We start from the raw sequence: 14,394 nt of genomic DNA on the forward strand, positions 1-14,394 counted from the left end.
TGACGTAGCCTATTAAAAGGCTGACGCACAACGATTCGAATCATAACTGCCGTAGAAATGGAAGTGTCAACATCGCGGTCACACCTTGGCGATCTTGCCAGCGTATGCCGACCTAAGAAAAATGTGTCTAAAACATTGGGGCACGTCAAATACGGTATGAGTAAGTTTGGTATACGTGAGTACAACGCTAAAGTACGCTATCATACGTCGTAGTAAGTAGAGTACGTCAAGAAATTTTAAACATGTTCAAAATTTTACGACGTACTTGGCGTATGACACACGTTCCGCATGCGATGGGGATAAGTTGTACACACGATATGCGGACGCTTACACACGTCCACAAAGGCTACGTATAAGCTACTCATAAGTCGAAACACGTCGCGGTAATGTCGTTTTTACGCGAAACTTATTTCTAACTTATGTTTGACGTGCTTTGAACCAATTCTTTACGTAGTCCCAACACACATTGACGTATGTAGACGTATTCCAATGACGTCTTCTGGTCGACAAAAAAATAAATGAACTTGTTTCTAACTTACAACTGCCATATAAAGACGTGTTCCCAGCGATTTTGGGAATTGGTATATAAAAATGGTGTTCATAAAAGGGGAACCCAACAGTGTTTTCGAGTCCTTTTTGAGTCGATGTCCATGTCAGCAGTATCAGTATCAGTATCAGTATTAGTATTAGTAGTAGTTTGTTCATGTTGGCAGTAGTAGGTGAGTGTGAGGGGGAGGGTGTGGGTTATGATGGATCCTCCTTGCGTCCGCGTGTCCACGGGTAGGAGACATCTTTGCACCATTGTTCGAAGTTCTTCGCGGCTAATTTTTTATGGGGCTTTTTCAACAATGAGCTATGGCTTGTTTTTACAATTTAGGTCTATTCATAACAGGTTGGACAAATGCACAATGAACTAATAATGTGCATAGAGCGCTTCGATTACTTATAGATACGGTATACCAACGAATAATTATCGTGTAGCCGGCGTTCACAAACTATGCCCAACGATAGCCTAACTTATCCATATCGTGCGGCAGTTTATCTTTGCCGGTGACGTGGGGTTTGCTATTCATAGGCTGCCACTCAACGATTTAAATGGCTGCATCTCCACTATTGAAAGTAGACGCTTGCGCTCAACAATTGGATTTTTTTTACACTCAACGACTTTTAAACGGTACCACTCAGCTATTTTCATTGTTTACAATGAACGATTTAAATTGCTGTCACTCGCCTTTGTTTTTTGACGCTGGCGCTCGGAAATTTTAATCGTTTCTATTGAACGTGCTAAATCGCTCAAACTCCACTATTGAAAGTAGACGCTTGCGCTCAACAATTGGATTTTTTTTACACTCAACGACTTTTAAACGGTACCACTCAACTATTTTCATTGTTTACAATGAACGATTTAAATTGCTGTCACTCGCCTTTGTTTTTTGCCGCTGGGGTTTGGAAATTTGAAGTGTTTCTTCTGAACGTGTTAAAACGCTCAAACTCGACTATTTTAAATAGACGCTGCCGATGGAAAATTGAAATCATAGCCAAGCTAGACATCGAAGTGTGAACATCCTCGTCATGCCGAAGAAAAGTTTGAAGAATGCTGCAAATAAGTGTCCTGGCCGTGGCCGTGGACGCTGACGCAAGGACGATCAATTATACGGACGTCTTTCAGCCTATGAGTAACTTAAAAGTAACGTCTGTCGACGTGTGGCAACGATCGCGTAACGTGCCAACAACACGTTAATGATAGGTTAGAAATAAGTTTCGGGTATGCTAAACATTACCTCGGCGTGTCTCAACTTATGATTAACTTACAAGTAGCATGTGTTGACGTCTGTCAATGATCGCAGACCGTGCATACAACTTGTGGCCAGCGTAGCGGAACGTGTGAGTCATACGCCGGCATACTTCGTGAAATTTCAAGCATGCAAAAATTTGAGGACAACCGAAAAGTACAACGTTTAAAGCCAGCGTACAACGACGTATGGCAGTGTTTTTCAGCGTGCTCTCAATGTTATCAAAACTTACCCATAACGTATTCAACGTGTGCCAGCGTTTTAGAAAAAATTTCAAAAATCGGCATACGTTGGCTAAAACGTCAAGGTGTGACTGGGCCTTTACCTCTTGATTTTCACATTGACTGGCTGAAGCGAGTCGGGCAGCTGTGCTGAATCTGCTATTCTGAATAGGCCGAGCGATGCTGAAGGGCAGTTGGGTTTTAAATAAATGCACTCAGTCCCAATTTACTCACATGCCGGTTTATCGTGCCAAACATTAATATGCGCTAGGATTCTCATCAACACGAGGCTTTACTGACAATAAATCAGGGCGGGGGAGAGGGGAAAAGAGCATGGCCGCGAGTGATCACCAACTGAATCCAATAATATAGAAGGAACCATGACACCAAGGCATCCAAGGCCATCTCCACTCATGGCTCGCAGACTTCCTCTCCTGTCGCAGTCACCGTGTGGCCCTAAATGGAGTTCTTTCATCCCCTCTTCCTGTCCAGGCTGGAGTTCCTCAAGGTAGCGTTCTGGGCCCTGTTCTTTTTCTGGTTTTCATCAATGATCTCTCCGACTCTCTGGAAAATCCTCTTTATCTCTTTGCTGATGACTCCACCCTCTGCCGTACCATCTGTCAACCCTCAGAGACCGGCAAGCAGCAGCTTCTTCGCTCTCTGCAGATCTGGATAAAATCACAAACTGGTCCAACACATGGAACATGTCTTTCAATCCGAACAATTCTCACACTCACTATATCTCTCGGAAAGGACCGTTTAGAAAACCCCCCCATCCACTTTCTCAACAATCCTCTGGAAGAAGTCCTTTCTTTCAAGTTTCTGGGTCTCACTATCTGCCATGACCTTTCCTGGAAAAGCCACATTTCCAACCTTGCCTCCAAAGCCAGTCGCCTCCGTTGTGCAAAATCCTCCATCGTGCAAAGTCCTTCCTCAGCCCACCTGAGCTCCTGACCACTTAAAAATATTTCGTCCACAACCTAATGGAGTACTGCTCTCCCCTCTGAGCTGGTGCTCCTGCCTCCCACCTTTCTCGGCTTCACGCTGTGGAAGCCAAGGCATTTCGGATCATTGGCATCACCCGCGATGAGGCTGAGTCTTTGGGCCTCTCACTCTCTCACAGCAAGCTGGTCGGTGGTCTTTCTGTCTTCTGCCATCTCCCCTCTAGCCTCGCCCCCCCTGCTCTCTCTGCGATTTGTCCCCACTATATTTCTTCAGGGCGCTCAAGGTCCGCCAACAACCGCCTTCTGGTAAAACTACCAAAATCACGAATCGCTGCTCACCTTCACTCTTTCATTCTTCTTTTTTTCCCACCTTTGGAATAAACTCCCTCACTCTATTCATTCCCATTCTTCCCCTCAGGCCTTCAAAACAGCTGTTCACCACCACCTCTTATCATCCCCCATCCAAATCCTCGATCTTTTCTACCCCCGATAATCCACCCAAGTCCACCTCCCTCAAATTCCCTGCTTTTCTTCCTGAAAGTCCCTGTAATGTCCATCTTGTATTCCCAATGTTCCCCACCCCATCCGTCTCTTCCACAGATCTCCTGTCTCTGTTCCCCACTGTTTTGTCCTTCCGATTCCCACCCTTCTTGCCTCATGCCCGCTTTGCTGTGCGTTGTGTGTTAGCTTTCATACGAGCCTCGACAAGGTATACAGAATTTTTTTTTTTAAAAAGCCTCTATCAGTGAAGCCTTACTCACTCATATGGGTGAAATGACAGGGACATGGAGAGAGATAGAGTAGAGATGGGACAGGACAGGACACAAAATATCATGTGAGTGGACTTCACTTGCATGTGGTGTGGCTGGTGCGTGGCTCCCATCCGTGCGTGGCTTGAAAGGCTTGTTTGTTCACCTCCCAGCCCGGATCACCACAGTGTACCAGGAAGAGCAGGACGGAAGGAACTGCCAGTGAAAGAGCATGCATCCACCGCCAACCAGGACTGCCCAAAGTGAGTGGAGGGGACGATCAATGCCCCAGAGATGACGATCACGAGGAGCAAAATGAGCTTGGAGCAGAGAGAGAGAGAGAGAGAGAGAGAGAGAGAGAGATAGAGAGAGATAGAGAGAGATAGAGAGAGATAGAGAGAGATAGAGAGAGATAGAGAGAGATAGAGAGAGATAGAGAGAGATAGAGAGAGATATATATATATATATATATATATATATAGAGAGATATATAGAGAGATATATATAAATATATATATAGAGAGATATATAGAGAGATATATATATATATATATATATATATATATATATATATAGAGAGATAGAGAGATAGAGAGATATATATATATATATATATATATATATATATATATAGAGAGATAGAGAGAGAGAGAGAGAGAGAGAGATATATATAGATATAGATATAGATATAGATATAGATATAGATATAGAGATAGAGATAGATATAGATATAGATATAGATATAGAGAGATTTTGTGCTTGCAGCAGCCTGTTATAATCTCTGATCGTGAAAGGGGCGGGGCGTTTCCACCCACCTGACACGCGCTCGTTGGTTGCTCTCGAGGAAGGGTTACCACCACCTCTCCGTGGCCCTGTGGTTCTCCACCATCAGCCCCTACACATGCCACATGGACGCACCTGGCTTTATCTGGTACCACGAGCACATACCTGTCATTGCTGTCTCTGGGCCACATGGAGGCATGTGAATGCAACATGGACGCAGTCACGTGAAATTTCGGTGCTGTTAAGAGAAGGAAAATTCTTTATGACAAATCACAAAGGTATGGGAGCTCTAACATGGACCTTTTGGGAAGAGAGATGAGGGAGCTCCCTAAAACAAACTCGACCCTGCCTTGTCATACACATATTACATATGCTTTTTTTTTTTAACATACACCATTGAAATAACTCGAATAATCGATTCCCAATTAACCCCTAAGCCATATCCATAACAATCCCATAAATCTATGATAATACCCTTATTCTGTTTTTCTCTCTCTGTCCAACAATTTTCTCTTAATCTACTCAACCAGGAACCATAAAACTTCTCTCATTATAAACGTCTTTGTCTGAGGAATTCCAGGTGTGTATGATATTTGGCATTGTGAATGACTTTGTTGGTTTTTGTTTATATTTTTTAATCATTTATCATCAGGTTAGTTAGGGTCGTCATGGCAATGTGTGATGGCTCAAAAACCTCTGTGAGGATAAATGGGGTGCAGAGTGAGGATTTTGAAGTGAAATGGGTGTTCATCAGAGTTCAGTCTTGAGTCAAATCCTGTTCATCATGGTTCTTGAGGCTATATCACAGGAATTTAGAGGAGGCTCACCTTGGGAACTCCTGTATGCTGATGACTTGGTTCTGATAGCCGACAGTGTGCAAGAGGTAAGAGGTAAATATACAGTATGGAGGCCAGAGGACTGAAAGTGAATACAGCGAAAACGAAAGTACTGATTGGTGGTTGAGGAAAAGGAAGTGTGGAAAAAAAAATGGGGAGGTGGCCCTGCGCTGTCTGTAGAAAAGGTGTAGGTAGCAATTCAATATTTTGTAAATCCTGCAACTGCTGGGTACACAAGAGGTGTAGTGGCATCAGGGGTAGTCTGCAGGTGGTTCCTGACTTCAAATGTGCTGTTGGCGCAGGTAAACAAGTGATTCCAGTTAGAGCGGGAAGGTTGGTTTATGGCGATATATCTCTGGAATGTGTAGATAAATTATATTACCTTGGTGATATGATTAGTGCAGGTGGTGGTGTGGAGGCAGCAGTGAATGCAAGAATTGGAATTGGCTGGAGGAAGTTTAGGGAGTTGTTACCCCTATTCACATCAAGTGAGACCTCTCTCCGATTAAAGGGAAAACTTTATGCAGCTTGCGTTAGAAGTGTGATGTTGTATGGCAGTGAAACATGGGTGATCAAAAAGGAGAATGAACGGAGGTGTGAACGAAATGAAATGAGAATGGTGAGGTGGATGTGTGATGTGACACTGAAGGATAGGAAACCAAATGTAGAATTAAGAGATAGGTTAGGTATAGAAAGCATGAGAGAGGTTATGTGTATGGGGAAGGTTGATATAGTTCGGACATGTGGATAGGATGTGGGCGAGTAGTTGTGTGAAGATGTGTATAAATATGAATGGGAATGGAAGGAGAACGAGGGGCTGTCCAAGGAAAACATGGGATGTGTTGCTGAGAGATGATCTTAGAGTCAAAGGCCAAACAAATGGGTTAGCAAGGGGTCGTGCAGCCATTCGGTGAACCACAGCATACACATGCAAGAATGGTCGTAAAACAATGATTATGATTTAGCTTCCTTAACTGATATTTTTGCGTGCGTGCGTGCACGCACATGTGGCCTGGTAGGATTGTCAAGAGGTATGCACACTCACCTCGAAGCTGTCTAGCATGGGTTTGATTCTTGGCCCAGCTATAAACTGCTGAGCACGCGAGCACGCACGCACGCACGCACGCACGCACGCACGCACACACACACACACACACACACACACACACACACACACACACACACACACTTTCCTTTTGGGGGCAGGGATTTTTTTTTTGTGCCTTTGACTTGAACCTGCGTACTCCCAGCAGGTATGCAAAATTTGCTGGAGATTAAGGGGTGTGGCATTGTATAGAAATGGTTAAGGGGTGTGGCATTGTATAGAAATCAAAGAAAAGGTCATGCATACATGCATTCATCCATGCATTCATACATGCATGCATACATGCATTCATACATTCATACATGCATCCATGCATGCATCCATACATTCATACATGCATCCATACATTCATCCATGCATCCATGCATGCATCCATACATTCATACATGCATCCATACATTCATACATGCATCCATGCATCCATACATTCATACATGCATCCATGCATTCATACATGCATCCATACATTCATACATGCATCCATACATTCATACATTCATGTATGCATGCATTCATACATGCACACATTCATACATGCATACATACATTCCTCCATGCATTCATTCATACATGCATCCATACATTCATACATGCATCCATACATTCATACATGCATCCATACATTCATACATGCATCCATACATTCATACATGCATCCATACATTCATACATGCATCCATACATTCATACATTCATACATGCATTCATACATACATGTATGCATACATTCATACATGCACACATTCATACATGCATACATACATTCCTCCATGCATTCATTCATACATTCATACATGCATTCATACATACACACATGCTCTACAGGTCAGAAGTTTTAGAACACCCTCATTTTTCCAGTTTTTACTGAAATTTAAGCAGTTTAATGTTTCAATGTCTCTGAAATTAAAGCAGAGAACAAATAAATAATTGCAGATAAAAAATAAATCATGGAATCGTTTTGATGAACAAAATTTAATCTAAACTTTTGACTCATCAAAGTAGCCACCTTTTGCAGATATAATAGCCAAACATACTCGTGGCATTCTTTCTACGATGGAAATCAAATATTGTTCGAAACTTCTTCCCAACACTGTTGCAGAAGTTCCCACAAATGTGTTATACTTGTAGGTTGCTTTGCTTTCACCCTTCTGTCCAGTTCATCCCAAACCAGCTCGATGGAGTTGAAGCCTGGAGACTGTGCTTGGCCATTTCATGATTTGAAGCCTACCGTCTTGTTATTTTCTTCTAAGGTAGTTCTAACATAGCCTGGAGATATGTTTTGGGTCATTATCTTGCTGTAGGATGAACCCCTGACCAACTCGGCATTGACCAGAGGGTATTGCATGGTGCTGCAAAATGCTGTGGTAGCCCTTTTGGTTCAGGGTGCCAGTCACTCTGTGCAATTTGCCGACTCTGGGTCCAGCAATAGAGCCCCAGATCATCACGCTTCCTCCTCCATGTTTGACAGTTGGTGTCGCACACTGAGGAACCATCCTTTCGTCTACTTGACGCTGTACAAAAACCCTGTGTGATGATCCGAAGATTTCAAATTTTGATTCATCGATCCATAAGACCTTCCAGTTTTCAGTCGTCCATTGGCAGTGCTTCATGGCCCAGGCAAGCCTCTTTTTCTTATTTTGCCATCTCAGCAATGGCTTTCTTACAGCCACTCGACCTGTCAAACCTGCAGCTCGAAGTCTTCTCTTCACAGTTGAAACTGAGACTTCCTTACTTCGACCAGTGTTAAGCTGTGCTTGAAGCTGCTGCTTGTGAACTGCCTATCACGCAAGCTGTTGACTCAGAAACTTGTCTTCTAATTGTATTGTGGCTTTGGGTCTGCCAGACCTCTTCCTGTTGGAGTTTCCTCCAGTTTCCAAGTGCCTTTTGATGGTGTAGGAAACTGACCTCCCTGACACCTTGGCTTCTTTGCAATTTCTCAAAAGGAAAGAACTACACTTTTAAGGGTCATCCTGGTCTGTCTGTCTTCCTTTGTTAATTGTCTTTTTCTCACCATTATGACAGCAATATACTACTTCCTGCAGTGCAATATTGTCCAAATAACGCTTCAGAGGGTGTAGCAACACAGTCTGTTCCAACACTGCTTTTATGCAGACAGAGGGTTTGTAACTAATCAACAAAAGTTGGGACACCTGTTGGAATTGTTTGCACCAACTTTCAAGGCTTAATTTACTTCCATTGTTCCAGAACAGCTGCAGTTGCTAACCAATTACTTGTTCCCTGAAAAGGGCCTTTTTTAACAACTCTGAAATTTACATTATTTTTCAGTTTTTGGTAACCTAAACTTCTTTTTATTTTTAACCTCTGGCAGTTTACTGCTTAGCTTTGTACCATTTCAGGTTATTCACTGGACTTGAACTGTTTAAATTTCAGTAAAAACTGAAAAATGGGGGTGTTCTAAAACTTTAGACTGGTAGAGTTCATACATGCCTTCATACATGCGTCCATACATGCCTTCATACATGCGTTCATACATGCCTTCATACATGCATTCATGCCTTCATTCATACATGCATACATGCATTCATACCTGCATTCATACTCACGCATGCATTCATACATACATTCATACACTCACACATACATTCATTCATACATACATTCATATATATATTGTTGCGAATTCGCGCCCGCCGGCGTGCGAGCGGCCACGTAACTCGAATCGCGGAACGTCGCCCACCGGACAGACAATTCCGTCGTGACCCTCTCGGACTAACGCCGGGAACTAGTCACGGGTGGGCCTTTCGGTCTCACCACGATCGTGCCAATCGGCCCCCCGCGTGGGATAGGGTTGTTCGCCAAATTCGACCTACCTAAGTACCCACACGGAGGGTAGACCGGGCGATCGCACCTCGCCGCAGGTTGACTTCGGACACGGGCCACTTTAAGCGACCCGTTCCGTACTATCGGGATAACCGAGCGGTGTTATCGTCAAGCTCGACGGTTCCGATTAATTATTGGGCGTATTTAGCCCACGACCAACCCTTTACGTGAAGTAAGATGGAGATTCAATTAAAGAAAAGACGAAGCGAAACGGGAAAAACAGTTCAACATAATTCACATTTATTCCGTGGCAAACGGAAAGCACACATATACAATTACAACAATTATGCACCAAAAGCAAATACAACAAAAGAAACACAATGCAGATCTACTACCGACTACGCGAGCACACGGCAACACTTACACAGTTTTACTTTACAGACGGCGCCGACAACACATATACTCCAAAGCAAAAGAAAAAGGGCCACCCTCTACGATCAGGGGGCAAACGAGCATGGGGCCGAAACCGCGTGGAGCCTACCCGTCTTATGATGAGCCGCAAAATGGCGGCGGTGCCCCGACTCCGTGCTCCTCCGTGGGTTTCGTTGGCACTGCTTGGAATGGGGTGGGAATGGGGCCCCCTTTTCACACTATCTCAGCGCGGGGGGAAACAGGGGGGGTTGTTGATGCTCTGGGGAAAGAGGATAGCTGGCTTGCTTGGGTCCTGCGACGAGCGACTCCACTGCGCCCTCGACCGCGTTCCCGGCTTCTCCTCTCTGCAGCTCCCCGACAGACTCCGAACCCCGACAGACCGACTCTCCTCCAGACCCGTCTTGACTGCTGCTGCCACACTTCGCCGCCGCCACAACTCACCCGAGCCCGAAACAGAAACTCCTTCACAAATTCGCCCCGCGCTCGGCGCTTTATAGTGCAACAGGAGAAGCCATATGCAGATTTTCGGATCAGGATGGGCTCGGGGACGGAGCCACGCTCGCCCATTGGACGGAGGAAAAGTGGGCGTGAATCATTCCTGATCCTCGAATTTGCATATACGATTCTACTCCGACGCGCCTGGAGGCGGGGCCAAATCGCCCCGCGCTTAATGATTGGACGGATCGGAAGTGGGCGTGCAACATTCCTGATCCGACTTTTCCTCGGAAAGGCCGCTTTTTGCACCCGCTGCTCGGCGCGCGCCCCGCACGAGGCCAGGACAGCCTGACGCTCGGCATTCACAAGCGGCGCGGGAATGGCCGCAGAAGGAGAGGTGAAGGTGGTGGAGGGGTCTAAAGTAACGGTCCCTGGCCACGGTGACGCTTGGAATGGTGGTGATGCGATGGTTGCGAGAGCTGGTTGTGAAGGTAAAGGACGTGGCTGTTGGCGTTGTTGTTGTTGTGAAGCGGCGTTGCGGTTGGTGGTTGTTGTGTGATGGCGGTTGAGACGTGGTTGGTTCAAAATAAAGATAGAACAGAAAAACGGCTATCTTAAAGGGTCGCAGCCCGAATGAATGACATTTATTCCCTCTAAACAACGGGTTTCGGCTAACTACACATATACTTACAGAGATATCTCACCTACGGGACCTGAATGGTGGTTTGCGAATTTCCCAAACCACAACAATATATACATACATATACACATCTTCACCCCATAGCTGTACTTAGTAATACCACAAATTGAGTCCTATCATTGCGTTTAATGTTGGTGTGTGGGGCAGTGTGTTTGAGATTGAAATATTTTGGTTTTTGGGGGAAGGGTGGTTTGGATGAGTTTACACATTCTGTCTCTGCTTGCTGCTTTCTGCATTCCTCCACAACTTTATCCTGACAAGCCAAGTTCAAAGTCCATTCTTGCAGCACAGGCACTGGTTTATGGGTTATACTTTGATTTAAACGTGACATTTGGAGTTTATGAATGGATTGTGTTGTTTCAGTTCAGATGAATGCAGCAGTAGCAAAATGGACTTTTGATTGGTATTATGCACCAGAACCTGTGAAACATTTTAAAATGTAGTATGAGCATTTTGTTATGGTCTAATTCGTCGACTGCCTGGACCTGCAATCATTTTTCCATTGTGCCCTTGTGTTGTGACTTGATGTTCTTTAATACGATTTTTTTTTCCCCAATTATTTGATGAATGTAAATAAATAAGAATAAAATGGCAACAAAGCATCATTCTTTGTTTGGACAGTTGGATGATATGAATGGTCATTGATTAAACCGTAGATCGGAATTTGTTCATTTTATTTTTTGGATAGCGTGGTTTGCAGAGTTTTGTCTTTCTTCATATTATGATCGTGCACATTAAAAAAAAAAAGATTTGTCATTTTGAACATTTGTTTTGATTTATGAAATGTTTCACTTTGAATCCAGTCTTGGGAAATGTTTGTGCTGCTTTTCTGTCGCCACTATTAGGCTATCCCTAGACCATTCCTGCGGCTCTGTTTCCCTGTTGGGGAATGACTGAGCAAATTACAGATGTTTGCCCCTGAAGAAAAGCCCACTTCGTGGGACAATGATGGATGCCATCACACGTAAGTGAATATCTTGCAAGCTGGTATACCAGACTGGTTGATTTGTATTTGCCTTTTGGCAACCATGTTTCTATTTTTTTTTTTTTCCTGGCTGACATTTTGGGAGGGGATGAAACATTCAGCAGCACTGAGCATTTCACAATGCAGAGCCACACTTGGGTTTATAGATGAGATTAGATCTGAGAATTAATGATCAGAATTTAAGATAAGCCTGGTGTTGGCTTTAAACGGTGAAAGTGGCTGGCTTAAAATCTTAAGGTCTTGAGTTTGAGCCCCTGTCGTGCCGTTGAAATAATACGAGGTAGGTTGATTTAGCCTGTCACACTTCTGAGGTTGGTAAAAGGGGCACTGCATCAACGGCACAGCTGTGCTTCGAGAAAAAAAAATGCAATCGGTAGCCACAGGCTGCATATAAGAAACCAGTAATAAAGATGACACACACACACACACACACACACACACACACACACACACACACACACACACACACACACACACACACACACACACCACACACACACACACACACACACACACACACACACACACCTTTGATTACAATAGCCTGCCCCATCCCTTCGGAAACTGCGAAGGCTAGTTACTGTGTATGTATGTATGTATGCATCTCTTGCCAGAATACTTTAAACTACATCAAAAAGAATCTTGATGATTATTACTGTTTGGCAATGATTATTCATTTTATAATCATAGTAAAATCATCTTTACAACCGCGTTTTACATAGCATTACAATTATTTATTAAGTATTTAAATAATGGGTATTGCGGTAAATTGTACATCTGAACCAATAATGAAAGTTGAAAACGTTAAAAAAAATTTTTTTTAATTACTCATTCCAGTATATTGTTATCAATGAACAATATTCTGATAATTTGGAGTCAACAAACTTAAATTGGCAATTGCTGGGCCTGTTTTACCTCTTGTTATTGGTTATAGTACTCCTCTATGGTAAAGAATGGAATATCCAAGGGAGGATAAAAATGTTTTTTAAAAACACATGGTAGTGGGTCGAATATTTCAAATTTAACTTGGCATTAAATAATCTTGCATGGCTATGTGCCGAGATTGATGTATGTAGAATTAATCCCATGTTGTATGTGAAACAAAATTAGGAAGCTGCCACATCAAGAAAAAGTTTTGTTTACCCTTCAAGTAATTGGGAGATTCAGTGGACTATATAGGTGTGTGTGTGTGTGTGTATACACACCGACACGCACATCCTATACTCAGAGCACAGAGGGTGCACACTGCACACACATACATCCTATACTCAGAGATTATGATAAAGAATCATTCAGTTTTTAAAAGAATAATAATAATAAATAAATAAAGTTTCTCACTGCAAGTTGCTTTGGCTGGTCATTGAAAAGTCGTGTGACAATTAAAACTAGAAGGGCACTCGGTAGAGCACATACCTCCACCATGTAATGCTTGATCCACGAGAACATATCGGGCCCATTACATTTTTGAAATGCCATGCAAAATGCAGTACTATATAGTTTTTGGCCCGATCTCTCAATGGTGAAGAATCACTTTAAGAATTACATAATTCTCGTATCCAGATCGGGATTGAGATCTTCACCAAAATCTAATCAATTCGTCCATGCCACACACCCAATCTGTCCACCAAGTTTCATCTGACTCCGTCCACAACTTTTTGAGATAGCGTGCTATATATTGCTTTAGCCCGATCTCTCAATGGTGAAGAATTGCTTTAAAAATTCTAGCAGTCGGATCCGGATCTGGATCTTCACCAAAATCGAATCGGCTCATCCTTGTCACACACCGAACCTGTCCAAAAAATTTCATCTAGATCCGTTCACAACTTTTTGAGATCCTGTACGCAGACAGACAGAAAGGGGTGAAAACATAACCTCCTTCACCTTCGTTGGCAGAGGTAAATATCTGTTGATGTTGAAAATATAACTTCAAGTATACCGTAGTAAATGTGTTTTACAAAATTCCCATCTTCTATTGTTTATTATTTTTGTACCCAAAGTCAGGTCTCTGAAAGTATTAGAATGCAGTGGAAAGCAGGGAAACACACCAACAACAGGATAGGAGGGAAACATTGAGGATGGTTGGTTGGGAAGTGAAGGGGTGAAAAAGCTTAATAAAAGATAAAAACACAGCAAGAAGGGGGCTGAAAGAACAGGAAAGGAAAACTGCTGAAAAAGCAGCATTGGAACAAAATAAAACAAAACCCGGAAAGGTGAGTGGAAGGAGAGAGTAAATAACAATAACCTGCAAACATGGTAAGAGGTAGGTGTGGTAAGGGTTAATTAGGGTAGAAAAGATCATGGGTACAGATGGTGGATGACCTGAAATGGTGGTGAGCAGCTCTCTTGAAGCACTTGGGGGAAGAATTATATTGAACAGACTGAGGAAGTTTGTTCCACAAGTGAGATGAAACGAGGACCGAATGAATGGAAGTGAGCAGTGAGCCTGGATTTTTGGGAGTGTTACGAGCAGACTGTGCGTACCCTGCAGAAACCTGGTGGGGTGAGGAAATGGGGGAGGGAGGGCTACATTACAAGAGTACAGATCACAGAGGGCAGAGGATGCTAGATAAGAAAGGATGTGGTCGAAGGCAGGCCACCACCCTGATTGCTATATGGGAGGAAGGGAGTGG

General features: G+C 43.4%; 1 protein-coding gene across 1 annotated transcript in view; it reads left to right on the forward strand.

Annotated features, from left to right (window-relative positions):
• Positions 1 to 14,394, forward strand: part of LOC147030428 (E3 ubiquitin-protein ligase MARCHF3-like) — an 89,653-nt gene that overhangs the window by 41,186 nt on the left and 34,073 nt on the right. Inside the window, exon 2 of the mRNA XM_085874478.1 lies at positions 11,625 to 11,743. Within this exon, the coding sequence (XP_085730604.1) occupies positions 11,688 to 11,743 (56 nt within the window). The 5' untranslated portion in view covers positions 11,625 to 11,687. The remainder of the gene's footprint in view (positions 1 to 11,624; positions 11,744 to 14,394) is intronic.

The sequence above is a fragment of the Eptatretus burgeri genome, chromosome 3 (assembly GCF_056783735.1).
Source record: "Eptatretus burgeri isolate ZD-2024b chromosome 3, Ebu_testis_v1, whole genome shotgun sequence".
Taxonomy (NCBI): Eukaryota; Metazoa; Chordata; class Myxini; order Myxiniformes; family Myxinidae; genus Eptatretus; species Eptatretus burgeri.